This window comes from Phlebotomus argentipes, unplaced genomic scaffold (assembly GCF_947086385.1).
Source record: "Phlebotomus argentipes unplaced genomic scaffold, Phlebotomus argentipes genome assembly scaffold_4, whole genome shotgun sequence".
Classification (NCBI taxonomy): Eukaryota; Metazoa; Arthropoda; class Insecta; order Diptera; family Psychodidae; genus Phlebotomus; species Phlebotomus argentipes.
The window spans coordinates 11,041,399-11,064,690 of NW_026776174.1; the positions used below are offsets into that span (position 1 = coordinate 11,041,399).

Sequence of the window (23,292 nt, forward strand, 5' to 3'; positions counted from 1 at the left end):
TTACGATCAGCACCACGAGTAAGAAGAAGATAACACTATAGTGAGAGTCAGAGGCACAATATAACCACACCATGGCAGCCAGGTTCAACCCATACCTCTCTACCTGTTCTCCCTCTGTGCCGAGATTGTGGTGCATGTGTGAGAAAACTACAATGCGAACGGGCGATTCAACTCCCCGCGAACCATGAGCGCGCGACCAGCAGCTCGCAAGTCTTTCGTTCGTTTGGCAGCAGCACCAAGAATTCCCAGCCCGCGAAGCCGCACAGTCCATGGCAGGTAAGGTCAGACATTGGAGGAGAGGGAGCTCTCCGTTTGTTGCTTCCCAACCAACACACGCCTTTTTGATATATTTATAATATGCCAAGAGAGGAAAAGCGACAAGAGAGAGAGAATATATACTTTTTCGTACGCCACCTTTTTTATCGCGCCGTTTTGAGACTCTTCACACCACCTCAACTTGCCGAGAATCCGCGAGGAAATGAAGCGCGAGATGTAACAAATACAGTCCCAATTAAATTTTTAACAGTTACAAAAGAGTCGTGAAAAGCCGAGGTGAATTGCATATGGAATTTCCTCGTTTTCTTTTCCATCGCCCAAGCGCCAAACATCGCGGCAAAAGTGGCTGGACAAATTTCACTTCCAGCTCCAATTAGACTCACACACGACTTCGGGAAAAAACTAATACATAATCTTGCCTGTTGGTTTGTCTCTTGGAAGTGTTATTAAGTGGCGCAATAAAGTTGGGAATTGGGAGGTTTTTTTCTTCTCCTCCTTTGCTCTGCCAAAAATAAACTGTACGTGAGAGTTTCACAACGCAACCACCCAATAAATACCAATTTATATCAAATCTAATATCAATTCATTGCACGAGTTGGACTGTAATTGAGCCGGCGACAGAAACAGACGCGAAACTGCGAGGGCCTCTCATTGAATCGCCGCTTGTACTCACAATCTCGGCTTATCTGATCGACAGATAAGGGACTTTTTACTTGTAAGAAAGTGGCGATTGAATTGTTTTCTCAAATTAAGATTGTGTGGCATTGCATGAAAAGAGAAATTTCAGGGGATTTAATGTAAGCCATGAGCCATCCAGTTGTGGAGCAAGAAGTGATGACAATATTCTAATAATAATAAAAATAGACATCAAGTTTCGTCAGATCGAAAGCGACGACACACATTTAAGTTTGGTAAGACAGCCTTTTAAAATGACATATTAGCAGAGTATTCAGCACGACTGTATGACTTTGGAATGTTTATCTTGGCTCTTTGTTGCTCTGTCACATATCTTCTCCCTTTATTTTTATAGGTTAGTAAAGTAAATATGATAAATCGCGACGTGATCCAGTTGGAGCACGAATTGAGTCTTTACGTGCAATTAGAAATAAAGCAGAATTTTTGCCACTCTTGCGAATATCTTTAAGAGATTCTGAGGAAGCAGAACTCCTTGCGAATCAATAAATGGGCGGAGCTTTCATGTGGGTGTGTTTTCAAAGGACAATTCTGCTAATTTTGGGTGAAAAAGGATAAAAAGAACCAAGAAAGTTCTTTATTTCACATCAAATGTATTCTAGAAATTGATTGAATCACCCCTGAATATAGCAACAAGTCACAGAACAACATTTTCCGTCTGAAATCTGAATAATAACATGAAAAAATTTCCTAAAATTCCACCCATTCTCAGCTTGGCATTCCTCTCCTCTATGTAATCATAATATCTTAATAGTATACTTTTGCGGCATTTGGCTTAATGGTGAAAGGCTTCATTGGATATCTTTTGCGGCGATGGCATTAAAGCAAACATCTCACGGCTGCTTTCCAGTCCGACATCCGCTGGTGAAGCACCTCACACGAAAGACAGGAACACATTTTTGTGCCATTGTCCGGAAGTGCAGTGATGGAAAGTGGCAGATGTGCTGAGTGTGCATTCGAGGGGAAGCAAGGAAACCGCAGAGGATCGCACAAAGTGTGACATTCAGCTCAGCTCGCGATCGAATTGTGCGACTGCAGACTTAGCACACAAAGGCAAACTCTAGGCTCACCTCAATATAATCTAGCTCTGGGCGTTTTTATTTTGCCCCGCAGCCGACACATAATTCAGTTGAGCAACTAGTTTTACAAGTGCTCTAATGACGCCTCTTCTCGACACACTGTCTTTCCTTGTGGATGCGATCGGGCACAGCCGCGAAATGGCCATTGCACGCTGAACATGGGAAGAGAAGCCATTGTGGGGCGATAAACACGAGAGAGGGAAGTGCAGTGTGCACTTATTTGGACTAGGAATCCCTCCAAAGTGCAGCAAGGTCGGAGAGTCATTAGGAGAAGAGCTGGGAATAATAACTCCCTTTGCAGTGTAATTGCGGAATTCACTGCAATTACTTCTCCTCTCGTGTTCCGCCGTTTGCACTGTCATGTCCCAGTGAATTCAGACATTCTCCTTATCGGTATCCCACGATATCATCCAGCGCACACAGTATCAATTTTGCACAGCCAGCAAATCACCCCGAAAGCCATATTCTTATCGCAAACCTCAACGTGTGTGTGGATTGGAAAGAAAATACTCAAGTGCCTTCCTTTGCGACACTGATATATAGTTAAGCATTTTTATTTCACTGCTTCTTAACGTTCTTAACGCTCTTCTAGTGTTTGTAGTAAAATAAATTACTATAAATTATATCTCGCTCTACAGTATAAATTCTATGCATCAGTTTTGAAAATAAAAAAAAATTACATCTTACAGAGCATTTAATGCCAATCCGAAAATATATTAAATATTCTCTTACTTTATATACAAAATAAATTAAATTACAGCATAATTAGGTACTTGCTTTTTCTTGTTCCACGGCCAGAAAGACAATGAGAAATTGCTTTTCGCCGTGTTTGGAAAAATGTAATACGAAATATAAACTAATTAGTCAAATTAATCACAAGAAGGACGCGAAAGTGAGGTGCAATTAAACTTGAATTGAAGTGATAATTGAGAGCTGTCTCATTACAATCCATGTTCTAGCTATTCATAAATTTTATTAGTCTCACAGAGTAAACTTTATGAAATACATATATGATAAGAGATACAATAAGTTTATTATATAAAGTTCTTCTTCTTTTCTGTATATCAATTAAATATCAACTTCAAAATATCACGAAGAGTTTTATATTGTTATCTCGAAATTATGTTTTAAAAAACTTGCCTGAATTAATTGGAAATTCCGCAAATTGCCAAAATGTTTATACAATCACTTAAAGTCAACAAATCGATAGTGTGTAAAGCTTCATGTTCACTCAAAAATTTCAACAATTCTCAATTGCTTAAGTGCATTTTACTTGAATAGGGGAAAATTTATTGGATTACATTAAATTCTGATTGTCTCTAGTCTTCACAAAATTTCTCAATTCACATATATTTTACCTTTTTTCTGCTTTAACAATATACTTTGATAATTAACCTGTTTTCTTGAAACAACATGGTTTTTTAATCTTTTAATATGTTTTAGTTACTTATAATTGGTGTGTTCTTATTCACTTTATGTGTTCACATTGAGCAAAATGATATTAAAGTTTGCGTTTTTCAGTGAGCAATTCAATTAAATTTGATAGGAAATCCCTCAAGGCAGTTACGAAATATTGGTTGTAGCCAAAATTGGGTTTTTCATCAATTGACATTTTGGGATGTTGTTACAATTTCTTTTTTTTCTAACAGACATGAACTGCCCAAGAAGCCCAAAGAGATAAATATTGTACAACATGCGTGCACGAAAGTGTGCACAGCTGTCTCTTTATATGTACAATCCGTCTTAAATTCATCTGTGAAATTACATGGTAAAGGTGCGTTGGAAGAGGTGCACTTTATACAGTCTATATAGTAAAGTTTACATCATCAAAAAGTTTTGTGGTGCTTTAGCATCAGGCGGGTGCTCTTCTCCTACACACTCTGCAATCGTCTGCGATGTGAATCCAGACGAGGACTCGCGGATCAGGCGTAGCTCTGCGATCCCGTGCTTTCGGGGCAATGATGATGGAAGTGCTCGCCACTCGTGCCGCGGTCGATCCAGTGCTTCAGCTTGTCCCGCAGCTCCTCCAGACTCTTGGACTTCGCCTTGTTAATCCGCTTGTATTTGACATCTTTGGGGCGTGTAATTGACCTATGATTCAGCATGACTCTATTGTAATTGACTACGGGCGATGGTTTGCCGGCCGTTGCGCCGGTGTTGCAGTTATTGTTGAAATTATCCACATTCGCATGAATTGACTCTGCATTATTCTCATCATCGGCACCGATAATCTTCTCAGAGCGACTCTTGAACTTATCCCGCTTCTCCGACACATTGTTGGTCGGTGCCTGATTCGGCTCCGAGTCCTCCTCGACGCTGTACACAGTCTCCAAAATGTCGGGCCTCTTCAAGTAGCAGTTGCTGCGGCGGCCAGATGAATATTTCAAATTTGTCTCAATGGCATCCGATATCGATCGCACCACTGTCACGTCCGAAGGATACGGCTTTCGCTTCATGATAATCGAGCTGTTGCAGTCTGAATCAATGTCATCCAGCACAACGGCCGAATCCGAGTCGTTGAGCGAATCCAAGTTCATATAGCATGCATCTGGAATATCCAGACCATGCTCGCTCAGCTGAGAGCACAGCGAATCTATAAATTTCTGCTGACGATGAATTGTCTGCTCCCGTTGACATAGTAGATTTGATATTTGTTTCTGCTTCTTTATTAACCGTGACTCCAGCAAGATTAATTGACTCGTTAGGATGTTGATCTGATCATTGCGTGCCTTCTTGCTTCTGCAATTCACCTCCACCTGTAACAGAGAAGCCAACAAAAGTTCAGCTGTGTTATTGAGAAGATTCGGCATACATATATATTTCGCATTATCAATTCTTAATCATCCAAAGCTTTCCACCTCCAAGCATGAGGATAAATTAATGAACAATAGAGACTACGGCTACACAGCATTGCTCCAAACATGCCAAGTGTAAATAACCACGACGGCGAACCACCCTCTCGCACATCCCATCGAATGGCACGGCCATGGGCGTAGCCGCAAGACACCGGAGCCCCTTTAAAGTCACTCCAATTCTCTTGAAATTCTCTAGAAAATCACGTAAAACTGCAGACTTTGCTGACAAGCTAAAATAAGTCATTCAAGACAGTCTTGAGAGTATCATTAGTGTCCCATACGACAATCCCACATTGTTACAGGACAATATGAGTTATCCTATTGCATTATGGACAAAGGTTAGTACATTTTATAGCCTCAGAAGCGAGGTTAGACGGTGATTTAGCATTTCACGATACTGTTCGCGATTTTACCCAAATTCGCTACGCCCTTGTCTGCTCTTTATGGCGATTTTCATATTTTATTAGTTCATCTCTCCTCTCTTAGACATTACATGGAGCAATACTGTACACTTTGCATGCAATGGCAAAATGAAGAAATATACACAAAATGAAATTTACCTGTGTAAAGAACCAAAATTGTGCTTGCCAACAATTAATGTTTTACTCTTGTCACTGTTTTTTTTGCATGGGTGGAAGCCAAAGCGAAAAGCTGTTAGTATTATAGCATTTGCTGGGCTGTGTGAATATATACCAAAAAAAATAATCCACTTCACCGACACACATTTTGCCTTAATTTCATTTTCCAAGCAAATATAAATTCCATTAAAAGCATTTAGGTAACACACCCAAAAATAGAGACACAGAGAGAGAGAGAGAAACAAAGCACAATAATTTCCTAAGCCACAAAACAAGAAACTTGTGCCAAAAAGGAAGATTTTCTCAGACCAAAATTAATCCGACTGTACTTAACTGTTTGTAACCATTTAATGCTTACACAAAAGCATATGTTTTTTTTCTTCCAGGCATTCTGACTGGAAGAGCACTCAAGCGCAATTTGCATTTTCATCTTCTTCTAAACATTAATAAATGCGATTAGCAAATTAGGGTCATAATTTGATAATTCCCTGACGTCAATTTCAAAGCGTAATCTCAACGCCATTTCTCTCTTATCTGCTTCTTTCACACACACACACGGTTGAACTCGCTCCGGAGATGCTCTTGTAATTAATCCTTTCTACTTTCCATCAGAATTCCCGAGATTGCACTTCCTTTAAGTGGCACATGGTGTAGTGAGAATGTGGCAGAAGCGGATTTTAACATCCTGCTTTAGAAGTTATCCAGCACAGAGTCAATTTTTTCCCGCCATCCAGCATTGCCCAGAGAGAGAAAGAGGAAAGCGACAGTGTGCATAGACAGCAAGGGAGAACAGCAAGGAGTGAAAAAATACGCTCATGCAGAATATTTATGATAGAATGCATGCAATTTTGCAGACAATCCGGTTCAACGTTAAAACATTAAGCAGCAGTATGGCTGCGTAATGGATATGGTTAGAGGATTTTTCCCACTCTGTGCCGCACAACAGCGAAAGAATGGTTTTACGGATATTAAATTCACTTTTGATGTATTATGTGTTCGAGGGGGGAAATGAAAATAAAAATCTATGTGAAACATATTGCCTCACACACGAGACATTTTACCCAGATTAGCGTTACACCACCGCACATAACATACCTCATAAGTGTAAGCTTTCTTCCACGCCAAAATCTGTTCAGCCTGCAGACGACATTTAGAACGAAGCTCGTTTATGATCAAATTCGCTGTTGCGAGATCTTGCGGTTCCTGCAGTGGCGTTTCGAGTGCAGAGAGAGAGAGAGAAACATTAGTTTGGAGATGGATTGCAGTATTGCTCACGCGAGCGTTGGCACAGCGAGTTTGCGCTGCTCATAATCCCATGATAATAACTTACCATTTGAGTAAATTTTAGGCCTTTGGTATGAAATTCACATAAAAGTGCTGCTCCATGCAGAACACAATCTAGTCATGCTCACCCTCGAGCTTGCTGGACAATTTTTCTGCTCATTGCCATCGGCAACATTTGAACTTTCAATGCGTGCTCAAGCCTCGAGTGTATCTGAAATGATATTAACGAGTTCACAGATTACTATTGATTCTGCTTATTAGAGAAAAAGACTCGAGAATTATCAGTGCGATTATGGTACATTATAAAAAATTGTACTAAATTTTATCGTCTTAACGAACTGATCCTAAATGCGATCTTGTTTTTATGGCCCATCGAATGCAACGTAACAGAAAAAAATAAATATCCAATTCCGCTTCTTCTTTTACAAGTTACTAATATTGATAAGAAAAAGCAGTTGCAGGAAAATTCTCTCAAATTTCCCTAGAGTATATGTATAAGAATGTAAAAATTTATGTATTTTTAAGAAATAAAGAATTATGATTTAATTTTACAGTTCACTCGATCTTTGAAGCACTCTTCTAAGTGGTTTGCATTGGCAATTTGCAATGTCATTAAAGTTCACGGCGAGACTTCTAATCTGGCGCTTCCTCAGTCGCTGCTCATCAGATTAGATAATACCTCTACACATAAATCATACGTCACACCGTGCGAAACATTATGTGCTACATAGCAGATACCAAAGATACCGCGAAATACTCGTCCAATTATTTTTATTATACCCCTCAACACGCTGTACATGAGCAGAAAAACAGTGCAGTACATGCTTCCACGTATATGCTCTCTTTTTATATCGCATTTTCCAGCCCAGCGTAGTAAATTGTGATATTGTGAAAACAGAAGGATCACGGCCATTTATATATTAAAAAAAAAACCACATTAATGCATATTTCAGTATACTTTCCACGGAAATTCTTGATTTTGCATAGGAAATACTTGCATTGCAAATTCTACTGGTTGCAACAATAATTTTGAGAAACTAACGCACTGCGCTTATGTTTCAGCAGGGAACAAAAGAGAACCTTTCCTCACAAAGAAGTGGCATGGAAATTCATTTAAGAACTCCTCTTGTTGCCTGAGATATGAAAAGCCCTCCTCATATTCCACCCTTCGCATATTATATAATATATTGTTTACACGAAGACGAACTTTTGAAAACTCAATTAACTCTCTTCCCATCGCAGCGATGATTAGAGTTTCAGTTTCATATGGTGAAGCACTAAAATTTCCACCAGAAGATTTAAAGCAAGATACACACTTTAGTTCGAATAAATCGACTAAATTATGTCCTGTGCAATTTCCAGCAAAAGTTTCGCTTCTGATTCTCAGGTTCTGAACATCGGCAGTCCCGAAGAAATTAATCCAAAACGTACAAAATCTATTGTTTATGTGTTTCATGCAATCTGAGCTCAAAATCAAGATCGACTGATAAAAGTCTAGAATCTGATTGCTTTCTTTTTACATAAAGCATCTTGATTTTAGCACAGTATATTGGCTTAATTGCTCTGACTAAAGCCGGATGCTTTCTCTGTGCGAATGACGCAATTTGGGTGTTAAAAAGAAAATTAGTTAATAGCACTTGAAAAACGCTATTGTCTTGTATCCATAGCTTGTTTTACAATATTCCTATGCAATCCACAGCAAAAGTACACCACTCACGATTAATCTGCTTCTTCACAGAGTCTTATTCAATACCAATCGACATGTATAAATTTTTACACACCTCCAACCATTAGCAATTACGTGAGAATAATTTTGCCCACTTGGTTATTATCAGCATCGAATTAGGGGCGATATAGAATGAATTATGGCAGGCGAAAGACCGTATTCTTCTTTATGCGACGCCAAAGTCTTGCGCGAATATTTACGATTGTAGAAAAAGAATTATTGTCGGACATAAAGCCACACATTGGACTAATAATAATAATGCTGCTCCTCTTATGCTAGAACTTAGCACATTGATTTCACACTTTGCCTTTTATTGCTCGCCTGTGAATCGCTTATTTCCATTCTTATATGCCTTTTGGAATCAAAATTAATACCATGACTGCCACACAGACATTGACCACAAGCATTCACATCTCACATGATTTATCACCTCCTTTTCATCTATCATATTTGGAAAATCCTCTCAAAATCCATGAGAGACGTATAAATAAATTTCGAAATGCCGCGCGATCTCGTATTTATGGATTGCCATGAGAGCATAAATTTGTATCTCACTCCAATTGTTAATAATCTACCTTATGTAGTTGTACACCGTCAACATGTGATATTCACAATAAATAATAAAAAAATAATAATAATAATACAATTGCATGTGCATATGTATGTGTGGCTGATGAAAATAATACCCTATTTCACTTTTATTTGTGCACGAAGCGAACGGGAACGTATTCATCATCATCATTACCAAGTATTATTGGAAAAATGAATAATAATAGCATTCTACTCAATATTCAGCGACTTTTTCACTCAATCTCTCACATTGTGTTGGAATTGTAGCGGGTCAATATCTCAGATGCATCAAGCGCTCTGTGCACCACATATGATAATTCAATTAAGCGCCGTTCCCAGCGAGACTTTCTTCACACGCGCAGGGGAAATATGGGTGAAACTTTTCCCGTATAATCACAGCCAAAGTGCACTGAAGGAGAGCGCGACTTTGTGTCCAGAGGACACCAATTTGCAAAAGTTTTCTCCTCCTCGAAAATCCTTTGCACAGAAAGATAAAACGTGACTCAAATTTCAAACTGTCCCACAAACTCTCGCTTCTCCCGAAGTGAAATACAAAATTTATATTCACAAAGTGATATTTAATCCGAAAGTTTTGGCCCAAAGTATCAATTTGCGTCGCTAAATACAGAGCAAATTTCTGCCATAGCGCACTTCTCAAATTTTTCTTTCTATACACCAAAACCAATAAAGGCAAACAGAAGTGGCATATATATAAAAAATGTTGCAAAGTTTTCGGTGTAGAAAATGGCCCAAAGTGGTGAATTAAATTAAGAGCATTGCCACACACACCACACTGACATTATTATGATGTTATAAAATGATTTTGAAACTCCCAACACGTAAAGACTTTTACATTAATTCTCGCTTTCTTCGCGCGCGCTTTTCTTTCTCCATATTCATTGCTGTTTTTCGTGGAAAATTTCTCAATATCGACAAGATGCACATCAATCACACTGTGTGAACTATAAATGACATTTTTCACACAACATCGTGACTTTGGCGCGATGTCTCAAGTTGAGTTGCTTGCAAAATATCTTCTACACCAGCAAAATCTGACTGGCAAGGAAACTCGTTGAGATATGCTAAGGATTTTTGAATGCCTAAGGAAGAGTGAAGATTCTCCTGATTTCGGCACCTTCTCCAAAATCGCTGCATTAAAGATACCCAATAAATCCATCCATTGCGGCTCAAGCCAACGCCACGCTGTGGCTCTCAAGTGCTTTTCACAATCTGGCGTATGTAAAGTTTTCCCACAAAATACATCAACTCTCGGGTTAATGCTTCACCGAGAGAGAGACACCTTAAAAGCTTGCAGCGAGAAACAGCTATTTCATGTTTGAATAAATATTGATCCATCGGGAATCAAAGATTGAACTGTGTGTTGTAAATGGAAGAACAATTTTATAACTTCAAGAAGAGTTAAATTCTATTCTAATTTCACCACAATGGATTTCCTCTTCAACGGTTCTGTGCCATCTTTAGCCGCTGAAGGCTGAAGAAAAAGGCCAACTAGAGGCTCTCCTAATCAAAACGTAACAATGACTAATGCCCATTTTTGCCCTCAAGCGCAAATGCGATTCAATTTCGGCATGTATTGTTCGGATTTATAAATTTCTAACTTTGTACATTAAGGCAAACTTATTGCTTTTCATTTGCCTGCCCAAATTGTAGCGCGTATAAACTAAGCTGCTCAAGTTAATTCAATATAATTCCTTCGCGGAAAAAAAACACACAGTCGAGAGTGAGAAACACAACATAAACTTCCAAAAAGCACATCACTCTCTATTTGCATGAAACGCGCGATGGCTTGTTAAAAATCCTCCACCGCACACGAGTGTATACACATTTTTCATTAAAACTTATTATAAATTGCTATTGAAATGGAAGTTTTCGTCTTGGGAAAGAGAAGAAAAAAAAACATACGTGGGAGTGCACATGTAACTAACTAACTAACTGGTGAATTGGATAAAAGAGCTTCAACTGAAACCGCATCGGCTAGAAAACGAAACGAGTTGCTCAAAAATTACAATAAAAAGCATAAGAATTGTTGAATAAAACACATTAGAGACGCACTATAGCCGCTCTTTTTCACTTCTAAAATGTGAAATGAAAGTAAAAACCAGTTATACTTTTTCGTGTGTTGAGATAACAAATCAACAAAAATATATATATAAACTTTACACGTGTGCTCAACATTTTCAATTCCTTGATAATGAACAATTAAACATACACACTCTGTGCTCACCAGACTTTACAACATGTCGCCGGGCTGATACAGAAAATAATCCACTAAACTGTGTGCGATTTTCTTTGTTTACTTGACTCTTCCACCAATACTTGCCATTATGTATTTCCGCCAATGCTCTTGCGAGTCCCCATTTTATTTTGTCTATACGGCCACAGTGCAATGGAAGTACAAAGATTTTAATTACATAAAGGCAGAGTGGAAAGAAAGAAATAAAGTAAATTACGTGTACGAATCGTGATTGTTCATTTTTGGTATCGATTGAAAAATTTAAACGAGTCTTTCAACATTTTATATGTCTTGAACAGAAAATTCTCTCCACTCTCAATGCTCCGGAGTTTATATCTAAAAGCCAAATACACTCCAAACTACACCTTCTCAGCACCTTTTCCGCCGTCTCTCTGCCTTCTTTCCACAGCTCACATGCAAACATTTCATTTAATGCCGTCTGGCCGTGTAATGAGGTGACCAAAATTGGACAAAATATCGCACCAGCCGCACAATTTATCTCATATGCCATCCCAAATAGTAAATTAATTAGTTATTGATACCTAATTAAAATTTATTGGCATACATGACTTCTCTATGGAGGGAAAATTGCCAATGAGAAGAGAATTAATTAATATGGATGCCAAACCAGGCAGAAATTGAAGTTTGTACTTGTAACCGAGCGCTTATAGCACAAAGTCGACCATCAATTTCCCATGGCAAAAAGCATCCCAAAACCGTGCTTTCTGCAGTGGCAATTAAACGGGGCAAGAAATTATGAGAAACACCATCCCAAACCAATGGGCTTGCCAATCAAAATAGATCGGCCACAAAGGAAATTAAATTCGCCTCGCAGTGATTTGAACAAAGGAGATTCAATTCATTCTATCGATTCACCGCGCGCACTTCTCCATATCTCGGGCCCAAACGAGCTTGGGAACATGATAAAACTCTCCTCATTTATGCATAGAGCTCTCCTCTCAATTGCATTTAGTGGAAAATGGAATGGTATAATAAAGAGGAGGAAGCCCTTCTTCAAATATCAACACTATCTATTCTTCCCATTTCATGCTCATTGTACCTTCGAAACCGCCGTACTTTGGCGCAGAGAAAGAGAGTCATTTGGAGTGCAGAGCAAAAATTATCTCCATCAATAAATCAAACCTAATGCCATTTTCAGGTCTACCATCCTTCTCTACGTGCTCCTCTAATGGTGGCTCATATCTCAATTTTTCCACGATGCCCATCCATGGTACAAAGAGCCCCAGAGATGTGCGTAGAAGAGGCGCACACACTCGGCATCTCTTTAATGTGACGCTCCAGCATTGGAAGAGCCGATGAATTAAGATAGAGTCGGCAAAACGGTGTGTAGGTGACACCTTCTTTTGGTAAATATATGATGTCGTAACGCCGCTAAATTGTGCAAGTTTCATCTAATTATATTGCACGTCAATCTTAAATCATGTCCCTGGTTTTTTCCATTGAGCAACAACATTGCCTTTCATAGTTATGTTCTCACAGTGACAAAATTTCTGATTTTATCGAACATTTTATGATAGATTTTGCACATTAAAAGCGCGTTCACTGCTTCACGGCACACAACTAATGACTTTGTGGCTTTTCATCAACACCCCCCGAAGCAATTGGAAGCAAACATCCCTTAAGTGTGCGATGAGAGGAAATTCAATCAATCAAGTGAATTGAATTGAAACAAGCATTGAACACACATCTATCCAATGCACACAATTAATTAAATCCCTTTGAGGGAGTTTAACCGTGAATCGTTGGCAAGACGAACGCAAAATGCTCCCCATTTTGGCTTCGATCAAACAAGTGTTGGCGTATTGTTGTATATTCGTTATCACTTCTCTTTTGATGCTAAATATAGAAAAAAAGCCCTGCGCTTAAATTTGCTTAACAGATTTGTGAACAGAGATTATTTTGCCCACTGACTCTTGTCATCGCCCAAAAAAGCCGATGATGTGCATAATAAACATAAATGTTTATTAGCTTTTGTCAAAAAGTCAAAGTCTGCAACCCTGAAGAGAGTCTTTCAGTGGGGCATCAGATAAAATTGAACACGCTCAGCAGTAGAAACATTTCTCAATATTTCTCTATTCATTTTCTTGATCACTTCTTGAATTTTCCTGAAAATACGATTTCAGCAGTGAAACACGGGAATGTTGAAAAAAACGCTTGGCAAAGCGGATGCTTCTGTGCATATTAATTTTATTTCCTTCTTGTAATTCAATACTTTAAAATCATTCCCTCTAATCAGCATTTTATTGCGGAGGATATGATAAAAATGGCAAAGATGCTGACATGACAGGTAATTTTAGATAATGCGACTCTTTTTCCGAGAAGGAATGCATAATGATTAAGCAATAAATTCTTTTTTTTTAATTTGGACATTTTGCCAATCTCTCCAACGAAACTTAATTGACAATTCTGCGCTCTAGCATATATTAATACATTAAGGCTAAATACGGTAGAATTTTCGTTGACCTCAAAAGAAATGGCAACAACAGAGTGTGTGGCTTGAGTGTGTGAGAAAATCTAGTCGACAAAGAATGGGCTTTTAGCAAAAATATTCGACTTCACTTGCAGTAAGAATCGCAGAATCCATGCATGGCGAAGTGGATGTTTTAATAAATGATTCATATCTCTCGGCTGAGGCTCGGGAGCTCTGTGCAAATGCAGCTTGTCGCTTATAATCATGGAAATTTGTCACATGAGCACAAAAGCCAGGGCAACTCCGGGAAGTCCCCAGATTAGGATATTCTTTGTCAAATGCCTGAATACAGTTGGACGGCATTATTATGCAGCCATTGTGCGCGCACCGAGATGCCCTGGCATCGACTACAAGGCGTAGCATTGTCTTCCCTCCGACACTCTTCTGACTGTTGTCTCCTTTTGTGCAATTGCAAACCATAATGTGGTGCATATTGTGCACAATGTTGCTTAGTCTAGTCGCCACATCGCAAGACAAGCATCGCGGGTGGAGGAAAGTCGCCACCCCCGCGTTTGTCCTCCTCCAGCACACGGCCAGCGACTGCAGCCGTGCTCTTGTGATTTGCGAGCACTCCGCGGTGGCCGCGCTGCACTTTATCCGCCATAGACCAATGCTCACACTCTCGCCGAGCCAAATGGCACTCTATGTACAATGAAATCACAGTTTTCCTCCATACACTCATGCACTCCCAGCGCACGTAAACTGGTTTTCTTGCAATATATATACACATCGTCGCGCGCGGCCAAGAAATGAGACTCTTTTTTCGGGCTTCCTCCTCTGTAAATACCATCGAGAGGGCAATAGAAGAAAAGTTTACTTTAGACGATATGTGAGGAAATACATACAGCGTGTATATTTTCATATTTATAAGCCTGTGGCGCCAATAAATTTTGTGTGGATGTAATTATTCTTGTGGTTAGATAATGGATTGAATATTTCTGCACACAAGAACTTGGGCGAAACGTGTCTTATATTGTGATCCAACTTTGCATAGCTCCGGACTGCGGCAAAGAGAGTAACATTTTACTATATGTTTTCACTCTTGCCCACCCTCACAAAGCTCTCTGTGGCTTTTGTCCGGGCTTTGGCCAACAATCAATGGACACACACACACATCGCACTGAACACTGCAGAATTCAACCACGGCAGAGCATTCTCCCTTGTTGTGAAAATATCAACCGAGAGCTGAAGATTTATCCATTGCGAAAATGCGTGCAAGTGAAGGAATTACATGACATTTTCCGCCCAGCGAAAATTATTCATTTCCTATATTTGCTTATCCAGCGGCTATTTGCTAAACTTTCATTTGCAAAACCATGGCAAAAGGTTATTACATCTCTCTGATACTTCGTTTAGTATTCAAGGCAGAGACTTTTTTATCATTCACAAGTCTAATCAAAGATATTTCAGACACATCTCAAGTGTCTTTTGACCAAATTTGATGATCTCAAGGACAAGTGAAAGGCCTGACAAACTACATTCTATCTACATTTGCAGATGTGGTCGATAGGAAAATACAGTGGCGACAAGAAGAAATGCACCGCCCACTGAAAACCACATATATTCATTGTCATTGGAACTCATAGTGAAGTTTTCATGAAATTGCTAATTCTCAAATGATAATAAATCGCTTTAATTTCCATCCGATATTTCTACAAAACAATTTCTATTATAACCTAAAAATATCACTAAGACTCCGTTTGGAAGCTTTCCAGATCACAAAATGTCCGGAAAGTTTGCAAAATCAGCATTTTCTAAGCCTAGATCAATATTTTTGAGGTTATGTTGGATCTCAACACAATTTGCAGTGTTTCTTGGCATCAAAGGTTCAGAAAAACAATATTTGTTGGATGTAAATGCTTAATCTTGCCAACGACTAGAAATCTTGAAGCATTGATGTGCTAAAATGGGAATTAATTACTAAATCTTTCCTTTATTCGCTACATAGCCTTGAAAAGGATTAATGTGATTATTAATGCGTCAAAATCAAAAGAAATCCAAACTATTGGGATGATTTCACTAAGCTGTACACCACTTCTGGCCATATTATCTCCCCCTTGCTTAAAAGCTCAAACTTTACAAATATCCTTCTAACTTTTCGATATAACTTTGAGATGACATTTGAAGCCCGAATTAATCCTTCTGATCTGAACACACAAAACTGACTGGAAAACAATCAAATCCATCAGTTTGTTGAAGTGCTCAGCAAGAATTAATCACAGTGTGTAGCAATCTTTATGGCCACAACTGTAGCCGCAGAGTGCTTTAATCCTCTCCGCTGTAATCCTACTTATCTGCAAACCTCTTTTGCGTGTAAATAAGGCATGGAATTTTCAATGTTCAACAAGTCTATAAGCTTGTCTTTTTTTGGTCAGAGTTTCCATGCCAAAAATCGACTCGCGTCCTTGTGCATGAGTCGCGAGTGCAACAAATGGAGTCTTCACGCAGAATCTCACAAAAGGAGGTTGCATTGGAAATTGTCCGGGGGAAATTCTTGAGGCCATAGAAAAACCCATTCACTGCAGTCGAGCTCTGGTGACCTTGCGAGCCTTCTGCGGACATTAATTTTCACTTTTTCCGCCCTTATGCAATCCAGGGGACTTGCGCCGCCCTGGCGATCAGCTGCACCTGGACAGGTGATCAGCTCTAGTGTGAATCTAACGCGCGGCGGCCGCGGGGAGAGGCGCAGAAAGCTAACAGTAAAGAAATATTCAGCAGTTATCATCTGTGCTGTCTGTTATGTAAATTTCTTGCGCGCCTCTGCCAACGGCGGGAAAGAGCGCGATATTTGCCTCGAAAAACAGCAGACGAAAAATTCGGTCGACATTTACCTGTTGTAACTGTATCAAAGAGTCCGGAGGAAATTACTTATTCCGCACGTCTGCAGTCGCTGCTTAACTGTACAGTGCGCGAGCGATTCCTGCGAATTTCACTGCACACTCTCTGCCACCAATTGCATTCAAATAGCACACACTGGAGACATTCTTTATCACTGTTCTCTTGCCTATTTTGCGCGAGTCACCTGGTCACACTCCGAGTGTCTGCAGATCCGCGTCCGTGCCGTGAGAGAGCCACCAAGCAAATGCTCATCGCCGCCAGTCTCTCTCGGCGAGAGAGCCGCGCGCCGAAGAAGGGGCTGCGCCACGGCACAACGGAGCCACATCGATTAATCGACGGAAAACGGCGCGAAACGAACCCATTCTCGCTGGAACTGCCCAGATTGCTGCAATTGCGGGGGAGAATGCAATTCTCTGGACTGATTTGCACCCCCACACTAATGGGCTTTCAGTCCCTCGAGGGTGTAAGGCGATAATGTCTTCTCTACCCACACGTTGATGCAGAAATTATTGACAAAATTGCTCTGCAGAAGGACTTCAAGTGAAGCTCCATTGGAAACTACAGAACTTTTGTTCTTTTCTCCACATTTTCCTTCAACTTTCTCACATATACTTCCTGACACTGAAGGACAGTCGCTAAATGTGTTATCCGACTTTTATTGCCTCCTTGAAGGATGGAATTGGAAAACTCTGAAACACTTTCCATTCCCAATTCATTAAAGTCATTGCAAACGTTCACATGAAATTTATTTCGTTGCATGAGAAATGTACAGAAAAATACAGTTTCTATCAATAAATTAAGAGGGGCGCAGGCACGAGTATATTTTAAATATGATCGTGGATGTGAAATAAATACAAAATAAGGTAGAAAAGTCACAATGCAGTTAATTTATGCAGGGCGCGGCGAGTCAAGTGATATTTAAACTGTTAGATTTTGATATGTTGGTCTTCAAGGCACTGCTCATCAATCTTCACTCACCGCCCCGCGGATTTCAGCTATTATCATTACTATATAGTTCCTGTCTTTTCGTGTGTGTTTAAACGCTATAAAAAGTACTTATCGTCCTAAATTGTATACATTAGATATCAACACAAGTGCACTTCGCTTCCTGCCTTCTTCGCCAGGCCGCCGCTCACGATGGCCTGCTTGGCGATGGGATTGCGCATGTAGTAGCGATCCGTGGGACTCTGAATGATGGACACGGCCGTTTCCGTCTCGCTGGAGTCGGACGTCTCTTTGATGACGTCCGCCTGATTGAACTTCCCATACTCCGCGTCCAGATTGTACCAATCGAACTCCGCCTGAATGGGAATGCGCTCTTCGAAGATCTTCGCGCTGAACGGGATCTCCACCACACTCTGATGAACTTGCTGATTGGGACTCTTATTGTTAACATTGTTGTTTGGCTCTTTCGCTGTCGCGCTGCTTTGGATGTTCATCACCGTCTTCGTCACGTAGTTGTCTTTGTTGATGAACCGTCCCATGGAGCCCGCATCGGCGCGCTTGGGCACCAGAATCGCCGCCACATTCGGCAACTTGGGAATGCTCTCGAAGTCATCGCAGTCCGACTTGCTCTTCTCCGACACGCTGGCTATCGAGCAGTAGTCCGGCTCCACGGCCAGCTGCTTCACCGGCGTGCTCACCTTGATCAGCACCTTGTTGGGCTTCATCACCTTCCGGAACTTCATGAGATTCGCCGGCTTCGGCGGCAGTGCCGGCGGCGTCTTCGCCGGCTCCACGGTCTTCACGATACTCCTCGCCGGCGCCTGAAAGGACTTCCTGTCCATGTCCACATACAGACTGGACTCCTTCTCCACCTCCGAGCCGATGAACTCGTACTCATTCTCCGTCGCTTGCGCCTCCTCCCGGCCGTTCAGCCGCTCCTCCTCCTCCTTCTCGCACTGGGCATGATTGCTGGGCACCGCCACAAGGCAGTTCTGCGTGGAGAACTGCACCCGCCGCGGCTTCACCTCGTCATAACTCCGCGTGGACTCGAGATTGCCCTCAATGGACTGCTGCAGAAGTATCTGGAAAAGAGGTGAACACACATTTCCATCATTTTCCCATTGTACAACACCCTAACACGGCAATTACACCATTCCCGAGCCACACATTGCTGCTAAACACAGAGATTATTCAATTCATGGTGCATCGCAACGCAATGAAATCCACTCGACGCGCGCGTTTCAGTTGAGTTGCACCAATTTGAGCCGAACATGTGCCAATATTTTCCGCACTTTACACGCGATTGAAGTTGAATTCATATTTTTGTATCAAAATACATAAAAACAAGAGAGAAGACAATGTAAACAGCAAATACAGGGAATGTTCACATATTGCCAACACTTCGCGCTGTTAAACTTTTTGTCAAATAAACACACAAACAGAAAAGCCAAATGCGGTGGAGTGTTTTAAAAATATTATTGGCACAAGAGTGAAATTAAGAATTTAATGAGCAAATATCGTGGCACAAACATTCACGACACTCTCACAACGTCATAGATAAAGACTATGTGGGAAAAACAGGTGCAATTTTATCAAAAAGTATATAATTGCTTAGCAAACTTTCTCAATCAAATGTAATAAAAATTTAAGAATGGGTGAAATAAAATGATTTTCTTCAAATCTGAACCTTCAAAAATGATTCCAAAGTAGATTCTGACCTTGGAAAGAACATGTTGATTTCTGTATATTTAGCAAGGACACATTTGGGCAAAAAAGGACTTTTCGCCAAGACACAAAGAGAGCTTTTCTGTCGACAAAGCATATAATAATTACCTGATTAACACACTCGAGGACGGGATTAACACTGCGATCGTACAGATTCGTCGACAGGCACTCGTTGTCCTCAATATCACTGCTCGAGTACCAATCGTCCGTGACCTCCGGCTGCTCCACAGCCGCGGGAATCTCCTCGCAATTCGCCAGCGGTTTCACAGTGCGGATCTTCGCGATGGGCGGCTTGGGCTTCTCCGGCCGCAGCCTCTGCATCCTGTCGTCGCTCTCGCCACTGACGTAGATGCAATTGGTCGTCTGCGGCGCCTCATTCTCGTTGTTGATCGTTGTTATCGTTACACGATGATTGATGTTCTCAATCTTAAAGTCTTCCTGTTGCCTCTCCGTTTGTGTCTCGACGTCGCGCGATCTGTCCGATGACAGCGAACGCGAGCACTTGGAGCAGAGTCTCCTGGCGATCTTGTAGTTCTCAATTTCATTCAGTTGGTAACTTATCTGTTCATCCTTCTCGGACAACTTCTGCTTGATGCGCTTCTGCTCGCGCCTCAGCTTCGCCTCCACGCTGAGCAGTGCCGTAATGATCTCCGTCAATTGCACATTCCTGTAATTCTTCTCGATGCACAGCTCCTCGTCCAGGATGCGCAGATGATTGGAGAAGCTGGCAAAGAGGGACTCGTACTTGTGACTCGTCTCCTCGTCGGGACTCGTCTTCCTCTCCTCATCCTCCGAGGGTTCCGACTTGGATGACGGCGGAGTTTCCGTGTAAAACGTCGCCGTGGCGTAAGTCGTGTGATCTTTCGTCATTCTGCGCGCTGCCGAGAAGAGAAAAAGAACAGCAATTTTAGGCAAATTAGCTTGACGGATTGATTGAAAAGTGTGAAACAAGACAAGTCCGTTCATTCCATGAATGATCTCTGCGCGCCTCTCTTTTTCCCTCTCTCGCGCTCGCCGCGCACAAATTTGAAATACATCGCCGAAAATTCAAAACTTCATGCTGTTTACGATTTCAAAAGAAAGTTACACACAAAAATCAACTTTAATTGACTACAATGGGAAGATTTGCATGTTTACAGCCCAGAATCGAGGTCACAACTCAAACGTAATTGTGGCCACTTTGCCTTCAACCATTTTCCAAACACTCCTGCGCAAAAATCCCCCCCGTTTATTCATCAAACACGCTCATGCAACACACAACTTCTTTTTCGTCCATCCGCAATCTCAGACTGTTAGCGCCGCGCGCAATTGTAGAACAAAGTATAACCAGGCCATTCACTATCAACACCGATCCGCAAACACTCTGAGAAATATCACCTTCGCGATGGTCGCGAGGGAAAAAACTAGAAAAATTCCTCTGCACTCCTCATTAAGGGTATTTATGGGGATCAGTTGGAATGCCACAAACTCCCCGCGAACCCAGCAAATGTCCATGTTTTATTTCCACGAAGGCGAAGAGAGCGCGACTTATCTAGTCAACCAAGATACGTTTCTTGTTCTTGTTACTGAATTGAAAAGGCAGACCACCGAATATGATGGAAGATTACATGGCAAAAAGAAGAAGCGAATGCCCAACAGAGTGAGAGAGAGACCGTCTTCTCATCTCTTGCCCGCATTCCAGAGCTCTGGCGCGCGCGTAAAACATAAAATACAACATTACTCCTGTCGCGCGGGATCCGCAGAGTGCAAAAGAGACGCAAGACATCCACATAATGTGCGGAGAAGAGGAAATACATATGTGCACAAGAGCACAGGTAAACAATGTTGATCGTTTCACATTCTTCTCAAATATCAACTATCATTTTATTACACACAAAATTGCATCCAATTGTTACTAGAGATATTCTTCATCTTCCACCGCGCTTTGCCCTCAACTGCGAAGCACACCAAACCGAATAGGAGAAGTCACTGAATCTTAATTGAATGCCGCTGTATTTTTGTCGCTCCATCGCTGATCATTGCGAAAGAATTCATAAATTGACTGATAAAAAGGCTCTTTTTTGAGAGTGTTTCGTCGATATCTCGAACACATTATCAGTAGCTTGACATCTGGACGCGTTGGCAATATTCCAGGAAATCTTTCTCTGGAATCACGCGAAAATAATTAGAGAAATTCACGGTGTTTCGCTGTGAAATGACAAATGTCCACAGAGCATTATTGGGAACCTCGCTAATTCGCATTCTCGCAAGACTACTTAAGACTCTCGTGCGGAATTATCACGACTGATGTGATGTCATTGATCTTATGATGTCATGCATGAGCAAATATTCAAAATTAGCACAGATTACAAATCTGCAAACCAGTGTCGACTCTATTGAGAGCATTATGTGACATTCAAATTAAGTCACCGCGTCATAAATAATGCATCAGCTTAGCACAACAATCTGTTAAACCATTCAACGATTGATTTCATAGAAAAGCTGCCGCTAATTCGGAATTCCTGAACACAATTCGCGACAAAACTGAAATAAAGGTGTCTACTTTCTCAGGCTAAAGCTAAAACAAATTTATAAGATGTTTTCATGTGTTTTCTTTGCATCATATTAAGTTAAATTCCTTTCTTTTGAGTCAAGATTTCACGAAACATAACTTGAAATATTTCAATTGAGACAATTGAGGCCCTTGATTTAAATGCTCTTAATTTAAATGTCTTTTTTGTGAACTTTAACTCATGATGATCAAATTAATGTTAAAACAATTCAATTTAGACAAAAAAAACAAAGACGCAAAGAATGAGCAAATATTCTCGAAAAAGCTGCTTCTCTTCATGCGTCTAATGATCTCCTTCGCGTCTCCCAAAATCGGCCCTTCATATCCGTGAACGCATTTTTGGATCACGCAAAGATCATCTTTTGAAGGTGAAGACGAGACTCCGTCCCTTCTCTTTCAGGAATGCCATCGCATTATTTTCATTTCTCCTCTCTTCTCTCTCTCTTTCGCGCCGCGCTATTTCGCTCTCTCTCTCTCCAGCGCGCGGCCAAATTGTAGGCCAGCGAGCCGAGATGCTGGGCAAAAAATCACCCATCCAAATTGAAATATTATGAAATAGAGGAATTGTTTCGAAATTGCGGCTCGAGGAGGTGAAAAAAGCGTTGTGTTCTTGCCTCTCTTGCGGTTTGGTGCACATCGCCCCGTCTCGCTCTCGCCTCAATGGCCTCTCTCGCGAGGAGCTGTTTATAACTTTCTTTTATTTTACCATCGCGCTCTGCATAATTGAGTGGATGTTTGTGATTTGGCGTTTCTGTGTGAGTGGCACACAAGATGGGCTTTTTACGCGGAGAGTGTGCACTTAATTTCAGTGGCATTTTATTGATTTTTTTGCGCTGCCATTGATGGTCGCCCTCAAGAGCGCCACGGAATTGCTCGGCTCCACTGTGCGCGCCAATTGCCACAAAACACCCACAATCGTGTGGCAAATGGTTAAGAGTCAAATGCGGGCCACAAAAAACTCACCTTTTACGAAAAATGATATTGGGAATAAAGCTCTCCGTGTCGATTGTATGTTAATTGTACGTCTTTTCTCCGCGACCGCACTGGCAAAAATCGATTAGCACCTTTGATTCTGCGAATTCATACCTATTCTCACATCTCACGCCACTCTGTCACGACAGCTTGAGTGCTGCTGCACGGCACTTGGGGCACTTTTCACGCGCTTTTCACTGCATTTTCTGGCCAGAGCCACCACGACGACGTGTATAACTCCATGAAATGCTACACTGTAAATAAGCGGGACGGGCTTTCTGGCTGCCCTCGCAACTGACGTTTCTTCGTTTTCCCTCTTTCGCTGCCTTCGCTGCTGTGCGTCAGGTGAGAAAGCAATGTTCTCTTCACTCTCTTTTCCGCAAACGACCGCCAAAATGCACATTCAAATGCATTTCCCGCGTGCCTGGCCACCGGAAAATCCCTCCGCGCCCACT

The 23,292-nt window shown here is 41.2% G+C and overlaps 2 protein-coding genes across 2 annotated transcripts; both read right to left on the reverse strand.

The window, feature by feature from the left end:
• Positions 1–2,349: 2,349 nt before the first annotated feature.
• Positions 2,350–16,884, reverse strand: LOC132258311 (uncharacterized). Its single transcript, XM_059755573.1, has 4 exons — positions 16,638–16,884; positions 6,812–6,976; positions 6,577–6,684; positions 2,350–4,804 (listed from the first exon to the last, which is right to left on the reverse strand). Exons 2-4 carry the CDS (start codon positions 6,812–6,814, stop codon positions 3,971–3,973), a joined length of 945 nt encoding a protein of 314 aa, XP_059611556.1. The 5' UTR covers positions 6,815–6,976; positions 16,638–16,884; the 3' UTR covers positions 2,350–3,970.
• Positions 16,885–17,379: 495 nt separating this feature from the next.
• Positions 17,380–23,089, reverse strand: LOC132257338 (uncharacterized). Its single transcript, XM_059754200.1, has 3 exons — positions 22,829–23,089; positions 19,423–20,192; positions 17,380–18,671 (listed from the first exon to the last, which is right to left on the reverse strand). Exons 2-3 carry the CDS (start codon positions 20,182–20,184, stop codon positions 17,730–17,732), a joined length of 1,704 nt encoding a protein of 567 aa, XP_059610183.1. The 5' UTR covers positions 20,185–20,192; positions 22,829–23,089; the 3' UTR covers positions 17,380–17,729.
• Positions 23,090–23,292: the final 203 nt, after the last annotated feature.

Excerpts from the sequence above, each read along its gene's own strand:
- LOC132258311 (XM_059755573.1), bottom strand. Across the intron at positions 4,805-6,576 it reads AGAAAGCTTACACTTATGAG|GTGGAGGTGAATTGCAGAAG; the intron begins GTATGTTATGTG and ends TCTCTGTTACAG.
- LOC132257338 (XM_059754200.1), bottom strand. The coding sequence starts at position 20,184 with ATGACGAAAGATCACACGACTTACGCCACGGCGACGTTTTACACGGAA. Across the intron at positions 18,672-19,422 it reads TCCTCGAGTGTGTTAATCAG|ATACTTCTGCAGCAGTCCAT; the intron begins GTAATTATTATA and ends CCTCTTTTCCAG.